General features: G+C 31.5%; 1 protein-coding gene across 1 annotated transcript; it reads right to left on the reverse strand.

Annotated features, from left to right (window-relative positions):
• Positions 1–1412: 1412 nt before the first annotated feature.
• On the reverse strand, positions 1413–20356 carry LOC124353988 (28S ribosomal protein S7, mitochondrial). Its single transcript, XM_046804092.1, has 6 exons — positions 20166–20356; positions 13779–13955; positions 10863–10926; positions 9109–9279; positions 3623–3760; positions 1413–1542 (listed from the first exon to the last, which is right to left on the reverse strand). Exons 1-6 carry the CDS (start codon positions 20237–20239, stop codon positions 1462–1464), a joined length of 705 nt encoding a protein of 234 aa, XP_046660048.1. The 5' UTR covers positions 20240–20356; the 3' UTR covers positions 1413–1461.
• Between the last annotated feature and the right edge of the window lie 1704 nt (positions 20357–22060).

The following is a 22060-nucleotide window of genomic DNA, read 5'->3' on the forward strand; positions in this document are numbered from 1 at the left end:
AGGGTAGTCCAAAATGTCAAAGTTGTACGATTTCACAGTTTTTTTTACTGTTACCTCAGAAATCTTAGCAAATTCAAATTTTTATACAAGTTTGCCAAAGAAGTAATCTTTCTAAAATATGTTACAGTTGTCACTCTTCACCCCATTTCCACTTTTTAGAATAGTTCAAATTTAGGATATTTAAAACTTGTAAAAGCTAAAAAAAAAATTAGATAGCAAAGCCTGACTTTTATTACACCAATCAATAACCCTCTTAGGATAAAATTTGTTGTATTTAAAGTTTGGTTTTACCTTGGATGATACCAAATATACTAATTATCACGACGTAACCTTTACATTTGAAAATCTTTTACAAATTACCACTAACTTACCATAAGTGCAATTTGGGGTATTTTGAGTGTTAAAAATTAATTTCCTGAATTATTTTGAGGTTGAATTGTGGGTTTTGTTGTTAAAACGAAGAAGACAAAGAAGTTAGGTCTCTCAATTCAACCGCTATACATCGCGGACAGATGGTCTGTCTTACCCTGGATGTATCGTAAGGATAAATTTCTTATTTTTCTATTATAAGGTATGTTTGTTATTGAAACTTGGAGACAGATATTGTACAATATACCTGTGTAAAATAATATTCATTTCTAACATTTATATGGTTTTTGTTATGTTTACATATTGTTTCAAAATTAAAGGCTAAAAAGTTCTATAAACTGTTTATGTATAAAAACATACTTCTAAACTTGTAAACTTAGCATTTTTATGAATTTATAGTCACTTGAAACTCAAATTTTAAAATATTTTTTTTCGCAAAAATACAAGTCCAAAATTAAGTTATATATATATATAAATTATATATGTGTGTGTGTGTGTGTGTGTGTATATATATATATATATATATATATATATATATATATATAAACTATTACACACTTGAATACACATAAGTTATAATTTTTTTAAATATAGTTAGAAATTACAAATTTGAAGTGAAAACCTTATAAGTTTAAAAACGATCAGTAAAACAACACTAGTAGAGATGGACTTATTATAAATATTATTATGTGCATTTTTCAAACTTTGTAATTTTCTAATTTCTTTTGTTTAGCAGTGAGTTCCAACTGGCTATATTTGTAGACCACTAAAATTATGTTTTTAGTGTTTGTTTTCATAATTTCAATAGCAATAAGTGAATGGGATGTTTTACAAGGCGCTCTCAAAAAAACAATATAATATATATATATATATATATATATATATATATATATATATATATATATATATATATATAGGTGGATTTAGTCAGTTAATAAAATGTACCCTGTACAACAAAATATTTTTACAAATTTTAATTCATACTTAAATACTAAATCAGCAAAATTTAAAATGGGTAGGAAATGACTAAATAAAAAACTATAGAACAACACTATTATGATTTATTTTACAACAGATTATAACACCTTTAGACTAGCCCCATCTGTAGTGAGCATATGCTCGATTGGCCTCGCACAACTTATGTAGATCTTGTTTCCTCTTGACTACTCGGCCCTACAACATGGAGAAAATACTTACTGAATTTACACTTAGAGGAAATGCAGACAACAAAAATCCATATTTTTGATTTGTAATATTTATAGATAGATCAGATAATTTTAAATCATAGTATGCCTAATTATGATATACTTTTTAAGACAGCTCTAATAAAGTTTGATGCATTTTTAAACACTTTCCACATGGGTTGATTCCTCATGATCTTAATGTTTGGATACAATGCAAAACAAAGTATGCCAAAAACAGACTACTATATAATTTTGCATCTAAAACTGTTTAAAAACTCATACACATGGTTATTTTCAAAGAATTTAAATTTTGTTGTCAAAATGAAAGCATTTTGCGAAGACAAATTTATAATTGTTCTATTTAACTTTAAATTTTCAAATTGCCACCCCTATCTTGTGACATGTAATTTTAAAGACTATTTAATAAAACACAATGACATGAATAAAACATCTCTACAACGTTCCTAGCAAATTTTGACAAATATAAGGTAATTTTTGCATGATCGGAAATGACATGAACAAATCGTAATTGGAAATGTGAGCATCTAAGTTTAAAACTTTTTAATGATAAATTTAATTATTTAACTATAGAATGTTTTACAAGGTTATATGAAATGTTGGATCTTTATTTTTAAATTTATGTATGTTTTAGTTCAAACAAAGTAAAAATAGACTTGCTGTGAGATAGTTAATGTGTCAAAAATAGCTTAGTGCCATTTGAAAATGTAGTTAATGCGTCTATAATCGCTTAAAGCCAGTTGCAGGGTTAACATTTGTAATGCAAAAAATACAGATTTGAAAGTAAACGGGCTGTTGTTATTAAACTGAGTTTTACCTTGCAAGGATAAACATAAAAAAATAGATATTATCACCAAACTAAGTGGTAAATAATAAAGCAAATTATATTAGAAATGATAAATTAAGTATGTACCTTAATATACAATGTGTGTAGCATAAAATCTAAAAATTGCATTGTGACTGGATTCCACAAATTTGATACAAATATTAAAAAATTATGGTTGCCTGTAAAGTCGGTTTTACGGGCGAAGATTTTACGTGACAACGTCTTTTTCTCGGTAGAATATTTATTGATATGAATATTATTAAATTGCACAATAGGAACAAGGAATTGAATGAAAATAAGAATTGCACAAATTTTAACTATAGAAATATATTTTGTTTACTAAAACATTGTACATAATTTGAAATTAATTAAAATTTGTTATTGTAAATGGTAAAGTTGAATAAAACATTTACTAAAATTGGAATTTGAAATTCTTGCTAAACACAGTTAAATTCTAACTCCGCGCGTGGTGATTGGTCGGTTTAGTTCGTTTGTTTGGTCGCACTGTTATGACAGGTTAGAGGTTATAATTTGTTATTTTAAATGTTTGACTAGCAATACGCGCTGTTTCTTCTCAATCGACTGAATTACGATTGATTGCAGAGTGATTTAAACTAATAATTTACTTAACACTATCAACATTTGTCAATAGTATGACATAACCTATAAACTCAGTTTCTCAACTTTTGTGTCAATCTAACAATTAATCAATCAATCATAGTTTACGATAATGAAATATCAGTGTACAATTATTTACCTTTATTGTTGTAGTTGTTGTAAATGACGAATCTAAGCACTCCACATTTTCGCGAATAAACATAGTTATCTGCTTTATACCGTGCGGCGGACCCACTGGACGGGCATCGTAACGTTACCGGGCGTTACACTTTTTCATGAGTGACTCCGAGCCGCAACCTAATTTAAGACGTTGTCACGTCAAAATATACAGTGTAGAATATTTACATAATGAAAGTCTACAAGGTTATATTCCAAATGATGTCACATGTGCTGTCAAAAGCATAAAGAATAATTTCTCATATTTAGTTATTGCAAGATAAAACAATAAATTCATAACAATCACATGACAGCAGCAATCAATAAACAGCGAAAACATAACAAATAGAATGGTACAGGTTACATGAAAGAATGAACATAGAGGAAGCAGTTCCAGATTATAGAACCATGGTTCACCACTGAAAGCTATGCAGGTATAGCATGACCATACCTTATTGTCTGCAGCGTTGATGAGTTCATGCGCCATCTGCTGAGACCACACAATCTTTCTGTCCTTTTCACGACCAGCCTCTATAAGCCAGTTCATGGCAAGGAACGAGGATCTGTTGGGCGTGATGGGGATAGGCACCTAAAAAAGTAACCATATTCACTTAATTGCATTTGCATTTCCAATCAATAAAAACTCCAAGATCAACCACAAACTCCATACCAATATTTTAATAATCATCGAAGACAATGTTGATTTAACAAATAGCTAATGGTTCCAAGAACATAATGAATTATTAAATATTACTAAATGTTAATAAAAACAATACTTTCCAAATTGTTTATTTTTTGAACGAAGCCTTTTGAAACCAAAGGTTTCATCATCAGGCAACTCCACAAATAAATATTTACATTGGTTTTGTTACAATTAATATTAATAACATAAAAATAAAATTTCAAAAATTTTTGTATTTGCATATTTACACCATTATTTTGTAAATATTTAAACGCGTCTTGTATAATCTATATTTTGTAATCTTACTCCTTTGTCTAATACTGAGAACATAATAAATTTATTTACATTAAAACTTTGTTATATTACATTCATTACAACTGCTGGTATGCTTTTATGCTTATTTGGGCCTTGTGGTAAATAAATATCTATTGAGTAATAAATTTTATTTTGCCTCTTTAACCCTTTAACATGGTTTCATAAGTCTGTCTCAGTTGGTAAACTCAAGCGCTACGTTGGTTTTACGTGCATACAACGTTTTTATGTAGACAGTATTCCCATGCATCTGTTGGCAGCTATAGAAACTATTTCAGCCAGTTATTTGTTTAGCTAGATATGGAACATATGATTCTAACTTTTTGTCAAAACTTTAACATTTTGTTTCAGATGTTTCATTCATCTGGTTTTTTTATCCATACAGACGATTATATCACATGATCTTTATACTATGGAACATAATATTCACTGTTGTTTACAATGTTAAGACTGCATTCATTGTGCAATAATACTGATTTAGTCATTACATAGTCCGAATCTAAATGTTTTTTAAAATTTACAATAGGTAAAACAGCGTGCCACAGTGTTGTAGTTGGTAGGCTTTGTATTATGTAAATAGTTACAAAACAATAGTAATTTAACAAATGTTCCTATCATTTTATACAGTTTGAGCGGGTAGCAGGCTCATGATGTTATATACGGTAGATGAAATAAGTCCCACGGCTGGGAGTAAATGGGACTGCTAGAAGTCTGGAGTTTATGGGTTAATGTCTAGAGGTAATGGTTTGGTTGTTTAATACCGTAGAAACATGATAATTAACGGCCAAGGAATATAGTTAAGTGAATTGAGATTTGCGAGCAGCAAAAAAGGGGGAATAGAAGAAGAAATAAAGATATAAGAGTTAGATCAAACTGAATGAAGAACCAACCAAGATGGTTAGAGATAGGATGAATGGTTTAGTAATGTAAAAAGGACAACAGACTCCAAAGGAAAGTATGTATACTGCTAGAATGAGCAATCTTACAGGACTGAATAGCAAAAGATTGGTAAGGGACGTGGTAAGTGGGTAAAACAATACTAGGAAAAAGAAGATGGAAGATGGCAAGACTAAGAATCATAAAAACCTATTACTCAGAATGTTGAAAACTGTACACAAAATTGCAATAGATGTATGTAATGTTATAAAAATACATTACTTCCACTGATGTTATAACATAACATTTTAAACAATGATCGAATTAGCATTTAAAGACATAGAAATAATAAAAACCTATTCTGCACTATAAAACTAGGGGATAAAGGTATCGGGGGGGCGGGGGGGGGGGGGCAGCAATCGCTGAGAACTCCTAAAGGAATAGCTTATTTGAGTTCTAATAATGTCACTGACCGGGTCTATTGCAGTACCAATAAATTGTACTGTCTCCCTTTTCTTTGCTCAGATCGTAGTCAATAAAACATACTATGTGAGTGTGAGTTATAACTATGGTACAACTATTTATTAAACATACATATTTTATAAACCAACAACAATGGTTTTAGATTATTTTTATTATACCACCCTAAATATTCTATACACACAAGGCCTTTCCAGAATAAAAAGTGGTAATCAGTTGGACATTAGATCATTTAAAATTATACAGGGTATACAAAAAATATTCACCTAACTTCACCAGTAGCTGATGAAGGGATAACACGATTATCAACACTTGACACTATTAAATGTATACAATAAAAGAAACAGGACATTCCAATGATTGTTATTTGCCTTCTTCTTCAGGCCTTGCTTTCTCTCATTGTAACATTTAATAACGGCGAATGACTGTGATCCTGCAACTGTTGATCTTATTAATTTTCTGTCTGTATATGTGCTGTAGAGCTTATAATGTTTTAGTAATAATAAATTTGATTGTTTAATGGCTCTATATTGGTTGTGCCATTTCATAATGCTTCGAAAGTATAATTACGTTCGATAAGGATGACTATTCAACTGCCTCAGATTCACTACCTCATTTTGTTGTAGCTCAAATAATGAACATTGTGAGCTAGATAGACAATTTTTATCATACAAACCACACCCTGAATAACTTATACATGTCATCCTAGAATTATATAATCACACAGAGATGAATACATTACATACATTCACATGTTTAGATTATGTCCACTTAATAAAAAATAATCAAATTGAAAAAAATATCAATGTGTCACATAATATTGTGCTTTTTAATTTAATTTAATTTGTTTGTAAGTTGAATAATAAATATACAGGTTAACTATATTTATATTTAATTTGTTACTAGATTTTACTGCTATAGTAAATCTTCATGAACTCACAGGAATCAATGTAAGAAACTGTTTATATTTTTATTGCAATAATTACAATAAGATATTAATTAATCTCTTATTATATTATAATAAGATTCAATAGGTTCAAAATATTTATATTACATAAATATGATATTTTATATATACTGTATGCAGAAAATAAATGCGCAGAGGCTTCTTTAAACAATTAAATAAAAAGACTTCATATAATCCTTTAATATTTTGACAAATGTCGTTCTCAAAAAGGATTAAAAAATGTGTATACAAGCAAAGAATTAAAAGTTTTTAATACAAATCTTATGCAAAAAAAAAATATATATGCGTATACAATTTGTATAAATGGCAATAGCCTAATTAAATTTTTCAATAAGTCCCAGCGGAGCAAGTACCTTGTGAATCAATGTTCATTATTAAAAAACTATATATATAGTTTTTTATATATATGGTATAATATATATACCATATATATAAATAACTGTATATATAATATATATAACTCTGTATATATATATATATATATATATATATATAAACTACATTGTGTTAATTATGGTTCACACATTGATGTCTTATCAAAACCACTGACGAGTAAAACACAAGTTGTAAAAGGATGAATCTAAATTTATAATTTAATAACTCTCTTCATATTAAATTCGTGTATTCTAATATTTTGAAATCAGGATATCACACATTTTATGGAAATGTGATATAAACAAACACTTGTAACTAACACCACATTCTGCACTGTTTGTTTGATTAATACAGGCTTCCTCTCATGTAGCTTCTGTTTAAAGTGTATTATTGATGATTTGTAAGCAAAACAGGATTTCAAACATTTGCCAAAATTATATGATACAAAAACTTACAAGACACACCAAACTAGCTAAACTAAATTTTACTACAGAAAAAGTTGAACCTAAGCATATACCTACCTGACTGGTACAATAACAGCATTAAGTCCGGACCGGTGGAATGAACCCAAATGATAAAGATACTTCACTTCCAATTTTTTAAATGGTAGTATTTTACATTTTATACTAATCACAAAATAGACTATAAATTTGATCAACACAATAACTGAAGACTTATAGTTTTTACCTTGACCACAGAATCAGAAAAATCTTTATTCAGTTGTTACACATGGTGTACATCACTGGCGTCACATGATTAAGAATGTAAACAGTTAAGTGTACTAAATATACTTTACATTAGTAACTAAATAAATCTAATACAATATAATTTTAACTATAACAATAACTACAACAACTGTAAAACATACGAGGGCCATCCAGAAAGTAGTACCTGTTTCCGCCGCGTGAGGCGCTGACGACGCGAGTAGCCGCCGGTCAAGGTCAGATCGCTTCAGTGGCTTGTCTGCCTTCTCTGTTACAAGTTCCGTGACGCTAGCATTGCCTGTGTTGTTTCTGTGGCAGTTCATAATGTTTAAAAAAGTTGAAAACGCCACCAGTTGTGAAGTGAGGGCTGTAATAAAATTTCTCAACGCAAGAAACGTTCGACCTTGTGATATTCATCGCCAATTAAAGGAAGTGTATGGAGACAATGTGATGGAAGAGTCATCTTTTCGGCGCTGGTGTCGTAATTTCAACTTGAGGAGGGGGAACACACACGACGATGAGCGTTCAGGGAGACCATCTGTCATTACAGATCAACTGCTGAGGTCAGTAGACGAATTCGTGAGGAACGATCGGCGCGTCACAATTGATGACATCTGTGAACATTTCCCTAATGTTTCTCGAACAATTGTTCATGAAATTGTCAAAGACCATCTGCATTATTCAAAAATTTGTGCAAGGTGGGTCCCTCGCATGCTTTCAGATGAGCACAAAACCAAGCGTGGCTGCTGCATTCACATTTTTGGAACGTTATTCTGATGAAGCAGACACGTTCTTGAATCGCATAGTTACTGGTGATGAAACGTGGGTTTGTTATGCTTCACCTGAGAGTAAACGACAGTCAATGGAGTGGCATCATACTCATTCACCAAAGAAACCAAAAAAATTCAAGACTGTTCTGTCCACCAGGAAACTTATGGCAACCATTTTCTGGGATCGACGTGGTGTACTGCTTATTGATTTCATGGCCCGTGGAGACACTATTAACGCTAATGTGTATTGTGAAACATTAAAGAAATTACGGCGGGCAATACAAAATCGATGGAGAGGTCTATTGTCTGATGGCGTCATTCTCCTCCATGACAATGTCAGGCCTCATGCAGCGGGGATAACACAACAACTTCTGCAGCAATTCAATTGGGAAATTTTCGACCATCCACCGTATAGCCCGGACTTGGCCCCTTCAGATTTTCATCTCTTTACAAAACTTAAAGAGTTTTTGGCGGGAAAAAGATTTGACAGCGATGAAGAACTTTAAGAAGGCGTGACTACGTATTTCAATCGGCTGGCGGCGGAGGAATATGACGCTGGAATACAAAAACTCGTCACACGTTATGACAAATGCTTAAATTTGCTTGGAGATTATGTGGAGAAGTAGTTTTAGGTATGCTCTTTTCAATACAAATGTTTATATTTGTTAATATTTACTTCTGTGTCTTTATTTCACAAACGGGTACTACTTTCCGGATGGCCCTCGTACAAAAGGAATTTAATTTAAAAGAAATAAATGCCTCACCACTGACCTGGTAAGTGGCTCCACCTCTTTTAATTTTAGTTAGTTGCAACAGAGGTTTGCAATTCTCTATGGCACAGTGGAATATTTTGAGTGGATCCACCTCAATCTTAGCCTTCTCAGCAGGGTCTTCCTCCTTGTGGTACTTCTCCAGTTGATAGCGTTTTATCCTCTCAAAGGTCTGGACAAGTAACTCACATAAGTTGTGAAGTTGAGCTTAAGTTTATAAAATTGAAATAGTGTACAACTACAGGTCAGGCATAGAATTACAGGAAGTTAGTTATATTAAAATAGAAACTTCCTAATGAATCTAAGTTCATAAAAAGGGTTTACTATGAATGATCATCGAATAATTAACCATTTAAGTCCCAGGGTTTGGATTACTATGTGTCTGAAAGTCCTAGGAGAGTGAATTTACTTTACAGTCTGAAAAAGTCCTAAAATTCTAACAAATTGACATTGCAGTCTAATTGCAAAACAGGAAAAAGGCCAGCCTTATTAGAAATTAGCAATTTTTTTCTGTAAGTTTTGATGCTAAATTTAGAAAAGGCAGCTCTCTACTTACAGCTTAAGATTTTTAATGGATGGATAAACTAAAAAATATTACAATGCTTTATGCAATGCTAATCACATTTTTAGTTTATAATATATTGATGGCATCACTTAGAATACTTTACCTGCATTGTATTAGGTAGATGTAATTTTATGAGTGGAGTGTAATTGGCATAATAAGTAACTCGTCACACATAAAATAAAGTTGAACGATAAAAGACCAAATATCGAATAACAGGTTTTGACGAAAGATATTAAATCTATAGCTTATTTCATTAATGAGATATCTTGTAGAGAGGCAAAGGAGAGAGTTTTTCAGCTCCGTCAGTGATATGCTTCAATCATGCTCAGCCAAATTCTACAGAGGAACATTTTCCATCATCAAACTGATGTTGCATATGTAGGAATGAAATTTAAAAAAAATGTTATGTCTAGTGTAATTTATTTTTGAGATATACTGCAAAAAACTGACAGATAAACAAGTAGAGGAAACATTTTCCAGTCCCCTGAATATTAAAAATACAAAAATTTCAAGTATGTAGCTTAATTTTTTCTTAGGATAATATCCTACATACAGATATTATTTGCTAATGCTCAACCAACTCTCATGGAGGTACATGCACCATCAACCAGATCTACTTGGCCCATGCAGAAAGGAATATTTATGCTTAATTAAAAATTAGCACAATTCATTTTTGAGATATCCTCCCGAATGATAAGACTCCACTAACACTCAGACAAACTCCATAGTCTGATCTGCATCAACATAAAACCCGATCATGCATATATAGAAATAAAGATTCACGCAAAATTTCAAGTCTATAGCTTAATGTATTCTTGAGATATCCTGTAGAAAGTTAGTACTCACTAACATTCAGCAAGTTAAGGCCTCAACTTGCCTAAAAATGTTAATATCATAAAAATGCAATTGTACAAAAATTATATTTAAACGACAAAAATATGTTGCATATGATGAATGAAACTTTGCAGGGCTTTGACTTGTTTCAAAGTGCTATAGAAGAGCTGGATAAGTTTAATCTGTAATCTCAAACACCAGACTGGTAAAAAAAACTTATGGTTGTCCTTCTATGGCTGTAAAAAATAGTATTTGAAGAGTTACTCGGTTCTTTTTTTCTACAATTTTTACGTAATCTATAGAAAAATGTACAAAATAATTATAAGAAACCAAATCAAGGATAAAAATGTGCTCACTTTTAGCAACAGCATCTGTGCACGTGTCTTTTTTCCGTCTCGCATCAAATAGTTAGTGAACTTCCTGCAATATACAATATAAGATCAGACAATTTGAAAATATAATACAGTTAAATATTATCTTACAATATTATTGCTTACATGCTATGACAATAAGAAGCTACAGATTATTTTGATGAAGTACCAAAACTATCAAGCTATTACTATTTTCTTGTTTTAGCTTTTTTCGCTCTTCCGTATCATCTACCTGCTTGTCTGCCAGATGTTGCCACTCTATGCACTTGGTCACTCTCGGTCGCACCTGCCCTAGTGTTCATGTTGAAATTCACAGTACAGTCATCTCAATACTGCGGTATTCTCAATAGTCAGAACCAAAATTGACATAGAGAGAAACACATGTTTTTTCCTATACGTCTACGTTGCTTTATATATCTCTTATAGTAGGATAGCGGCTGTAATCTCCAAACACCATAATAGATAGATTATATTAATAATTTTAATGTTAACTCATGCAAATGTATTGCAACCATTTATTGATAACAGACATGTCTACAGTCAGTTTAACTTTCTCAAAACATTTGGAAAAAATATTACAAATTACCAAGAAACTCTCCCTAGTTTGCGACTATATTGACAATAGTATTATCGTGTCCAACTTTATTTCAATACTAATATCAATAAAATCCAGCAACAGTATTGAAAATTGAATTTAAAGAATTTTAGATTTTCATTTGTATATTTATACATTCAGCAATAACACTGTGCCTAAAACATTATAAAGAAGTGACAGCACAACTAACTAATAATAACTGAAAAATTTCCCACCACATACGGTTAGTAATCAACAGGTAACCTCTACTAATAGGCTTACATATGAAGAGGCCACGGGTTAAAATGGGATTTGTCCATTTTTTTCTTTTTTGAGGTTATGGTGGATCCTTATACTAGCTTTACATCTGATCTTTTAAGTGTATTAATCAACACGGGTAGAACAGGCTTTCTCCCTTAGCTACAAGAAGAAAAAAAACTCCTGTCCGCAGGAAGGACGGGATTTGTCCAAAAACAGGGGAAGAATGTGCTTTGTCCACTTCTATTAATCAGTTGTTTCTTGGCCCAGCTGGTTTAGTTTGGCAGTCATTATGTTAGTTGTGGTTATGCTCTGTCTGCTGTGATTGTTATTAATTTAGCAATAAATAAAAATGGAAGTTGGTGATGCAGAAGATTTTATTGAAAAAATTTGGCGTTTCACCTAGAGACAAGAGAGGGTCTCATAAAGACCGGGCTCACAAGCTTTTCCCCGAACAAATAAATTGTGTATGTAACCATATAAAATCCTTTAAGGGCAAGATAAGCCATTACAGCAATACAAAGTCAAAGAAACTGTACCTCACCAAAGATCTAATCATTAGAAAAATGCATTTAAAGTATAAAAAATACTGCGCTGCAAACAACATTAGGAATCATGTATCATATGAGTCTTATAGGAACATTTTCAATAAAAAATTCAATGTTTCTTTCGGGTATCCTTGCTCCGACACTTGTTCTACTTGTGATGTTCACACAGTGAAGTGCAATGAACTTACAGTAAAAATTAAAACCCTACCAAATGGGGAAGAAAAGGCCAGAGCTGAAGGCGATTTAAAAAAAATGCTAACTTTGAAAAAACTACATTTGAAAAAGGCAGATACATTTTACATTAGGAAGAAGATATGCTGTGAAAAGGGGAAAATAATAAACAAATTGCAGCTGTCTGTATGGACTTTCAGACAAACTTGGATCTTCCGAATATTTTGACCAACGATGCGTATTATTGAAGAAAACTTGGATTTTACATGTTTAACATACATGAATTATCTACCAGCAATTCTGTATTTTATTGCTACACGGAGACTATTGGAAATAAGGGGTCAAATGAAGTTGTTTCGTTCTTAGACAACTTCATAAATTTAGTACTGGACAAAGAGGTCAAAGAACTGTTTATATTCTGCAACTCGTGCGGAGTGCAGAACAAGAACTACAACTTATTCAAATGCCTTTTCTTTGAAGTCCACGAAGCAAAACGACTTGAAAAAATTCAAGTAACATTTCCTATTAGAGGTCACAGTTACATGGAGTCAGACCGCAACAAGGCAGTAATAAAAACAAAATCAAGGGCAGAAGTACCACAAGACTGGATTGATGTTGTTGAGACTTCTAGACAAAATCCAAGGCCATTCAATACTTTGGATGTTGATCAAAGCATAATTTGAGACTGGACTGCGTTTCTTGATGTGATCCTATTACAGCTATGTTGCCAATTACTGATGCCAAGTATACTGATGTCAATCATCTATCACAGTTTTGCACAAACTTCTTGGCCAAAGATTTCTATTCTAATCTACCACGAGGAAAGATTGTGAAGAAATTAAACAAAAAATATTGACAATTCCTCTGTGAAATTATATTAAGATGACCATGTATTTCTGTCTGAATTTACTTATTTTATTTTATTTTAACAATACAATTATATTGTGTCTAAATAAAATGGTTTGTTTCATTTGTCTTGTCTAACCTACTATCTTAAGATAAGGACGTAGCTCGTTTTTCCCTGTTTCTGTGGACAAAGCTCATTCTTCCCCTGTAAATGTTGTAGTCATTTATCAAAAAAATTTACCATAATTAATTGATTGCGTTAACAGCTCTTTAGTTATGTTAGTTATATTATCTGTAAGTTTACACATCTACTACAAATTTAAACTCTTCTATTAATAATTCAATAAATATAGGAATTATTAAGTTTCACATTTAAAAAATGTTCTACTGAAAAATTAGTAAAAGTGGACAAATCCCGTATTACCCTTTGACTCTTCATATATAATAATTACTATGCAATATATGTAAAATTTTAAAACACTGATCCCAACAGTTATCTCATACTTGATAACAGGATCACTGTAGATGGAGTTATTATCTGTGGTGAGCGCTGGAAGTATTGGGACACTTTCCAGCTTACTCGCTTCTCCACTCTCCATCATCTGTTCCAGCTTCTTACGGTCGGTGATGGGTGCCAGGTAAAGAGGACTGTAGATCTTGTGTCGGACAGGTGGAGCAGACCTGTAGTCAAAAAATATTTCAGGATAGTGGGAAAACATAACCTACTGATAAATGTAACAGTCTAGCATCTAGGGTAAGATTAAGCTCAAAACAGGTACAAATATTTTTAACACATAATTGAACTCTTTTTATTTACAAAATTGGACACTACAATTTTTTTACATCAAAAGGTACAATCCACAAAATATGTAAGAAGTATTTAGAATAAATAAAGTAGTAAAACATATTTGCTAAATTATTTTGAAATTCATATTGTCGGTATATGACACCTAATAGTGAGTGGGTTGGTACCTGCTGTCTCAAACTTCAAGAGCCCCTGAGGCCTATAGAAAGCTCTTCCAGTCAGGCTCTCCACAGTTATTTTCTTGGTATAACGTATTGAGGAAAAGAGTAACATCATTTGGATCCTTAAGTTAAGTTTTTTAATCTAAAGGAATAACTTAAGTTCTTGAAACTTAAGGTCACATCTTTACACAATGAATATTGATATTCATTACTTTTCTGGTTTTATATATACATATATATATATATATATTTAATTTGAATTACCCACCATCTCATCCTGGCTTGAGATAACAATCTCTAAAGTTTCACTGTTAATTTTATTTCATAAAGACCTTTAAAAATGTATAACTTGAAGTTTACATTTATAATTTTTAAGTTGGTCCAGAATTTTGTATTTTCAGGACAGAGGCAATCTTGTGTTACTAATCAAAAAGTGCAGTAAGTTTTTTGTAAAAATTTAAAATGTTGTAAATTAAATTTCAGTTAATATAATTTAAATCAGAATGTGGAAAAAACTTTTCTAACGTTAGTTAGATCTACTTGTAATTGTATAAATATTGCACTGATCTTGAAGAATCAAAGAGATTTAAGACTGTGATCAGGATGTTTTTAATTATGAAAAGTTTGAGCGGTGATGTTCACAAATACTTTTGCAGATAATATTATTTTCTGTAGATTAGAATCTCATTTTTCTAATAGTATACTGTTTATTTTAGTTTAAAACTGTATTGAACATCAAATCTCAAAAAGAAAGATTCACTGCGTTAAATACACAACCATTTCTACTTATAGGGTTACGAAAAATAGAGTTCTAATTTACTTTAGCCACGTCAGCTTATAACAATCTCAAACCATTTTTATCAAATTCTTAAAATACATTTTTTCATTTCAAAGTATTTTTAGGTAGTCGTGATCCATAATTGCAAAAGAACTTATAATATCTATGAAAAATAACCCATATCATGAGTGTTTAGATTTTGCTGTGAAGAACATCTCAAAATATAGACTTTTTTGTGTTTTGTTGTAGCGATTAGCCATTTTGTGTTTGAGTTGTCTTCAGTTCGGTTTCCGGAAGGTTCTAGAGTAGAACAATGAAGTTACCTTCTACATGTAGTGAAGAGGTACAACCTGTGAATAATATGTGCAGTGGGTGTTCTGTGAAGTTATTTGATTGCATTCCAATGAACAATTCGGAAATTGTGTTGTTTCTGGCATGGTTTCAACGTGTTTTCCTTGTGTCTAAAATGTGGGGGTCATTGTCCTCTAGCTGAGGATACTCTGTTGTTTCGTTATTTAAGGTGGGTCCACCTCTTCATTAAATATTTTGTAAGTTTCTATTATTTTTATTTCTTTATTAGGCCTATTTTATTTATGACTGAAATTGTATTACTTTAATTCTTGTGTTGACTGGTTGGTCACCGGGAAGACCACTTTTCTTATGTCAGATAGCGTTGAACAAACTTTGGGTAGGGCTTAAACAAGCACTATCTTGAAGATGTTTTTCTCTTTTTTTCCTAGAAGTACGGGATGGCGCCTATGCCCGCACTGATGGCCACAGACATTTTGGTTTAGGCTTTCTCATGTGATCTGAGCTGTATTATCTCGAGGATGGTTTTTTTTTTTAACAGAAGTGTGGGAAGGGGCTGCAGTATAATAAGCATCCAGCACTTGAATAATCGATATTCATGATTATCTAATCATTAATATTCATGGTTAAAAGATCCTTGATATATCTACTTAAACCCAATTACGTTACAGGTATTTCAAATTACGGTATAAACGGTAATAATGTTATGGGGAATAAAAATAACATTTAGGCTTTGTGTAGTTATAAAAATATAACAAACGAAACAGGGTAAAATTTACTTACTTTTTACTATTTTGAAGGATAAATGTGTTTGACACCTTTAGACACAAATAAAACATGTACATAACCATTATACTTGCTACCATCACCGATGGAAGTATTACCTAGTATCAGTAACAGGTTATTCAACGTTAACTATTAATGGGATACTGTTATTTCAATAACAGCTGGAATAAATGATTTGGTGTTCTCATAACGACTTTCTAGTTTACGTTTATTCGGTAACCAGTGATAGCCGAGGCCATTACTGTATGGAATGTTATTGTGTGTTATAAGTAGGGTTAGATCAGGTTATCGTAAATATGTGATTAGTATTACCAAAATTAAAGATAACCTTTACAAGTGCTCACGTGATCTGAGCTTGAATTTGTGTAGTACCTTGAGGAATGTTTTTATTATTTTACCAGAAATGTGGGATGGCGCCAGGCACCACCAAACCCACACTGATGGCCAGGAGAATTTCCGATCAGTACTTTCCCAACCTCAGGTCATGTCCTAGATTGTCCAACATGATGTGACGTAAGAGAGGACACTCCACACGTCTGGCAAAAAAAGTAAAGCATCCTTCAAGAAAGTGCCCTAATTCAAGCTCAAATCAGGTGAGCGCTTGTAAATGTAATCCTAAATTTTTTAAATTTAAAATACGCACGTATGTATAGCCTAATAACAAGCAGTAGACAAGGACTGTGTTGTGCCCAATAATTGTATAGTATAGTGAAAATTTGAATTTCCAGTATTAGTTTATGAGTCTAAATGTTACATTGCAGTAAGTTAGTTACATTTTTGTATACTAACATGTTGTCACAGTTACAATTACTTAACTTATACTGCAGCGTATGAAAAATTACAAATAATTGTAATAAGTGATATAAAAACTGGGTCCGCTAATCATACTCTGCCCCCAACACCCATACCAGGTGCAACTTAAAATAGGCCAGAACTACCTAAAATCAATTAGTAATGAGTATTAATTTACTCTTATTGAGTAGACTAACTCTTTATTCATTTGTTTTATCAAATGGTTTCTTTTATCCTAATGAATACTTTGATATTACAATTATTTATTTAACACAACATAGAAATCCTACTTATTAGTTACAGTTATTTTTGTCATATGAACAATAAACTGCAAGAAGCAACCAATTTATTGAGAATTTGAAAATAACGATGAATATAAAGAAATTACGTGATAAATTTCTAGGTATACCTGTGGGTTTGGCTACTGCCTTTACAAAAGCGGTTGCTCACTGCTACCCAAACAATCAATAAATATTTTAATGTATGTCTGATGTGTAGGTCTAGGCCATAATTGGAATTGTTATTGGCTGCAGTACAATAAGGGGCCACTATCACATTAGAATCATATTTATGATTATCTAAACTATAGAAACAGAAATATTGACACGAATTACATTAAAGATACTTTAAACTATAATATAATTTAGCTGTTTTAAATCTAAAATATAAATAACTTATCGATGAATAAAAAACTATCTACATTATGTGTATCTATAAAATGTAAGAAAACAAAACAGTATAACATTTAGTTATTTTTTACTGTTTTTAAGGGTAAATGTGTGTGACAGCTAGTGACACAACATATATACTAGCGGCCAATACTCAAATACCACATATAAGTGATTATACTTTGTTAGAATTAATTTGGAACAATATTGTTATTTAATACATTAAAAAGAGCTGATAAATAATAATTGTAAATCACTGTAATTAAAATGTTTTTATATTTGATAGTTTAAGTATTTCCAATTGATAATTTGGTACCCTGATACAATTGCAGTGGTGGCCTCTTCCTATACTACAGCCTTGTTATTTTGTAATGTTATTGTTAAATTTAGGTTATTAAAAAGTGTAATGTATTATTGTTGTTGTAAATGTATAATAATTCTTGTTTCATACGATGGTAATTCTAAGCAATATATGGGTCAACCTCGATTTTTCTCATATTACAATATAATGTTCCAATAGTCAATTAGAAAAGGAAATGACTAGAATTTCTTGCCGGAAAGCAGTTATAGGGAGCAGGCAACTCATATTACAATATAATGTTCCAATAGTCAATTAGAAAAGGAAATGACTAGAATTTCTTGCTGGAAAGCAGTTATAGGGAGCAGGCAACCGCGAGAATTACCTATTAGTGATCAGGGGCACTGACGTGATCTGGGCTTCAAATTTGGAACTACTTGAGTTAATTTTTTTTCTAAAAGAGCAAGCAGCGCGAAGCGCTGCGCAGCGGGCAAGCATCGTGCGTGATCTTCGTATATACTGAATTGATTCAGGCCAAAGGAATGACACAGATTCCTTTACCAGATTTTTACGGAGATTTTGTATTGGGCGGATTATATTGGTTTACTTTGCTTTCCAGCATGTAATTATGTGTTTAAAATTGTTTTACATACATTACCTACATTATATTGGGTAATTCTAAGCAATATATGGGTCATCCTCCATTTTTCTCAAATTACAATATAATGTTCCAATAGTCAATTAGAAAAGGAAATGACTAGAATTTCTTGCCGGAAAGCAGTTATAGGGAGCTGGCAACCGCCAGACGGTCATATATTGCTTAGAGTTACCTATTAGTGATCAGGGGCACTGACGTGATCTGGGCTTCAAATTTTGGAACTACTCGAGTTAATTTTTTTTCTAAAAGAGCAAGCAGCGGGCAGGCATCGTGCGTGATCCTTTTTTTTTTATTAAAAATTTCTAATAAATTGTTATTACATATTACAATATAAGGTAATTCTAAGCAATATATGGGTCAACCTCGATTTTTCTCATATTACAATATAATGTTCCAATAGTCAATTAGAAAAGGAAATGACTAGAAATTTTCACCAGCTGTAAAGACTAACACAAGTAAGGTAATATTTCAATTTTATATAAGTAACATTTGATTATTGAAAATGGCGGTCAATCTTAGAAAACTACACGACATTGCTTTAAAAGATGGTAAGACATGTTTTTCGTTACTTCAAAATGTTGGACTCGTACTGAAAAACCCATTATGTGAAATTTGTGGGAAAGAATCAACTGTAACTGTGAGAGGAGCAAATATGGTCGTCTTCAGTTTTCCTAAATTTTGGTCATAATAATTTTTTTTATCACTGTAAATATTAAATTCATATTTTAATTAAAAATATATGATTGATATTGAGGACTATAGATACTTTTATATCGGTTGATAGTCTAGGATTTGAGATGCGAATATTAGGTATCGATGATTACATTCTTCGATGTAAAAAACCGGGTCCGCTTATCGTACCCTACTCCAAATTTGGATAATATATTGAATAGTTTGATAATAACAATTGAATGGAGTGTAGACCACTTATTAAAGTATCCTCCTCTCATTATTTAAAATTAATAGTAGAATATCAGAAAATCAAAATTGGGTAGGGTACGATAAGCGGACCCGGTTTTTTTATATCAAAATTGGCAAACGATATTACTTAATCATAACTACCGATATAATCAATCGATACTGATTAATTATTTTTAACAAATAACTTAAGTTAAATAATCTATATCAACAGCAGTAAACACTTTCAAATAATACACGTAAGGTAATATTTCAATTTTACATATAAGTAAGTAACATTTGATTATTAAAAATGGCAGTCAATTTTAGAAAACTACACGACATTGCTTTGAAAGATGATAAGACATGTTTTACATGGCTTCAACATGTTGGACTCATAACGAAAAATCCATTATGTGAAATTTGTGGGAAAGAAACAACTGTAACTGTGAGAGGAGCAAACATGGTCTTCAGTTTTCCTAATTTTGCTTATAATAATTTGTTTAATCACTGTAAATATTAAATCCATATTTTAATTTCAAACATAAGATTGTTATTGAGGACTACAGATACTTTTATATCGATTGATAGTCTAGGATTTGAGCGAATATTAGGTATCGATGATTACATTCTTCGATATAAAAAACCGGGTCCGCTTATCGTACCCTACCCTCAAAATTGTAGGCAGATTTTATTCAGTCTATATAAGTAACTAGTCAATTTATATTTTAATACTTACAAATGTCCTGGAACCCGCAATAAACCTTCTGTTATAAAAGACTTTGCTAAAAATCTTAATCTTGTTGTTGACATTATGATTATTTTTACTTAAAATATATTTTTATACTGTAGTTCTAACTAATGTTTTGCTGTTTGAGTATGAAGTTTTAGTCTTAAGTGAGGTTAAGGTTAACTATGTTTTTTTTTTGTTTCCTTGCTAATGTGACAGGCTAAACATTTTCATTCATCCAATCTCGAGATTCTGTCGGGACCATAGAGTTTAAAAAAATAAAATCGTTAACATATACTTAATACCGGGTAACCGGCTGTCCGTTAACGTGAACCGAAAGTATCAGATACAGGTTGCTGTTACGGGTACTTTTATAATAAATATACTTTATACGGTTAATACCGTTCCTGGTACAAAGTATTTCGTTTATAAGTAACAGTAACCGGATATGTATCAGTACCATTTTAGGAGTACTCTGTAACGTATGATTCTAAGAGAATACGAGTACATTGCACGGTTACTTCCGTTCTTGGTACAAAGTGCGTGCGTTTTTGCATACATGATTTTGCATTTGTAAGTAACTGCCTAGAATCTTTATTCAGTACTGGATGTTTCAAAACTACCCTTAACCAAATTAAAAAAATGTCCTGTTACAATATTTTTTTAAAATACTAATACATTGCTTATTGCTATGTACAATTCTAAATTTTTAAAACAACCCATGTTTATTAATCTTTGAAGAAAAAATCTTACGATTTTTATCTGTCATTCTCTATGAATATTAAAGCAAATCTCGGTCTTCAATTACAAGGTTTTTATTATTTTGCAAAAAATGATGTTTTTTTATGAGATACTGTATATTTAAAATTTTAACGTAATATAAACGTGTTGTAAAAACATATTTAGCTGTACACCTGAAATCTTGCATGCAACTTCTACGAAACTTGTTACTCATCATTTAGTGTGGCGTACTCCTACTTTGTTTAATATATATTGTGATGAAGTATGACAATTAAACAGGTGTTACATTCTTTTTATCACGTTTTAAGCCTCTAGGCAAACATACAAATGACCCTGATAGCAATATTTTTTTAGAATTTGTAAGTAAGCTTATTTAATATATTTCTACAATCTTGAGCGAATTCGTGATTTTGATATAATCAAGATTATTCCCGTTTGTTAGGCGTTTGTTGTGTATATAATTTTTTTTTTTAAATAATTTAAAACGTTGTTTTGATTTGTACTCTTTTTTCTGAAAAGGCCATGAGACCTACATGTCATAAATTTGCAAAATTTAAAAATATGCTATTAGACAAGGAGTGTATAACCCAAAGCTCCTAAAGTTTAAGAATTGCATTATTTTATTATATGATACGACAAATAGTTGCTCTGATCTGTTACTCTGCCTTACAGAAGAATCAACTATAACGTAAATCGGAGAAGTGGAAGTTTTGTCTAATTCAGATTACGCCAATGGCTTTTGTTTCAATAAACTCGTTTAGCTGGGTTAAATTTATAATAAGTTGACGAGAATCGACTATTTAGTCGAAGGGTAACCTGCTCCAATGCAAAAAGCCTCCGTGTATAATGTCGGAATGTTTTAGCTCAGACTTGTCCGTTGGATCACTCTATGGTGATTCTGAAGGGATCTCGATCATTCATGCCGAAATGATAGGATTTTGAATTCAAGAGTAAAAATACTCACGCAAAACGGAAATAAATTAGATTAAATTGATAAAGAAATTCAGAGTAGATAATGATGTGGACAATCCATAGTAAGTTATCACAGAACAGGTAATAAATCAGTAAAGCTATAGGCAAACCACAATAAGGACAAAGGAAAATATGAGTCGCTAGTGCGTTGGGTAAACCTCAGAATATTAAGGAATAGGAGTCTGAAGTGT

This window comes from Homalodisca vitripennis, chromosome 2, assembly GCF_021130785.1.
Source record: "Homalodisca vitripennis isolate AUS2020 chromosome 2, UT_GWSS_2.1, whole genome shotgun sequence".
Lineage (NCBI taxonomy): Eukaryota > Metazoa > Arthropoda > Insecta > Hemiptera > Cicadellidae > Homalodisca > Homalodisca vitripennis.

Excerpts from the sequence above, each read along its gene's own strand:
- LOC124353988 (XM_046804092.1), bottom strand. The coding sequence starts at position 20,239 with ATGTCAACAACAAGATTAAGATTTTTAGCAAAGTCTTTTATAACAGAA. Across the intron at positions 13,956-20,165 it reads TTGCGGGTTCCAGGACATTT|GTCTGCTCCACCTGTCCGAC; the intron begins GTAAGTATTAAA and ends TTTTGACTACAG. Across the intron at positions 1,543-3,622 it reads TCAACGCTGCAGACAATAAG|GGCCGAGTAGTCAAGAGGAA; the intron begins GTATGGTCATGC and ends TCCATGTTGTAG.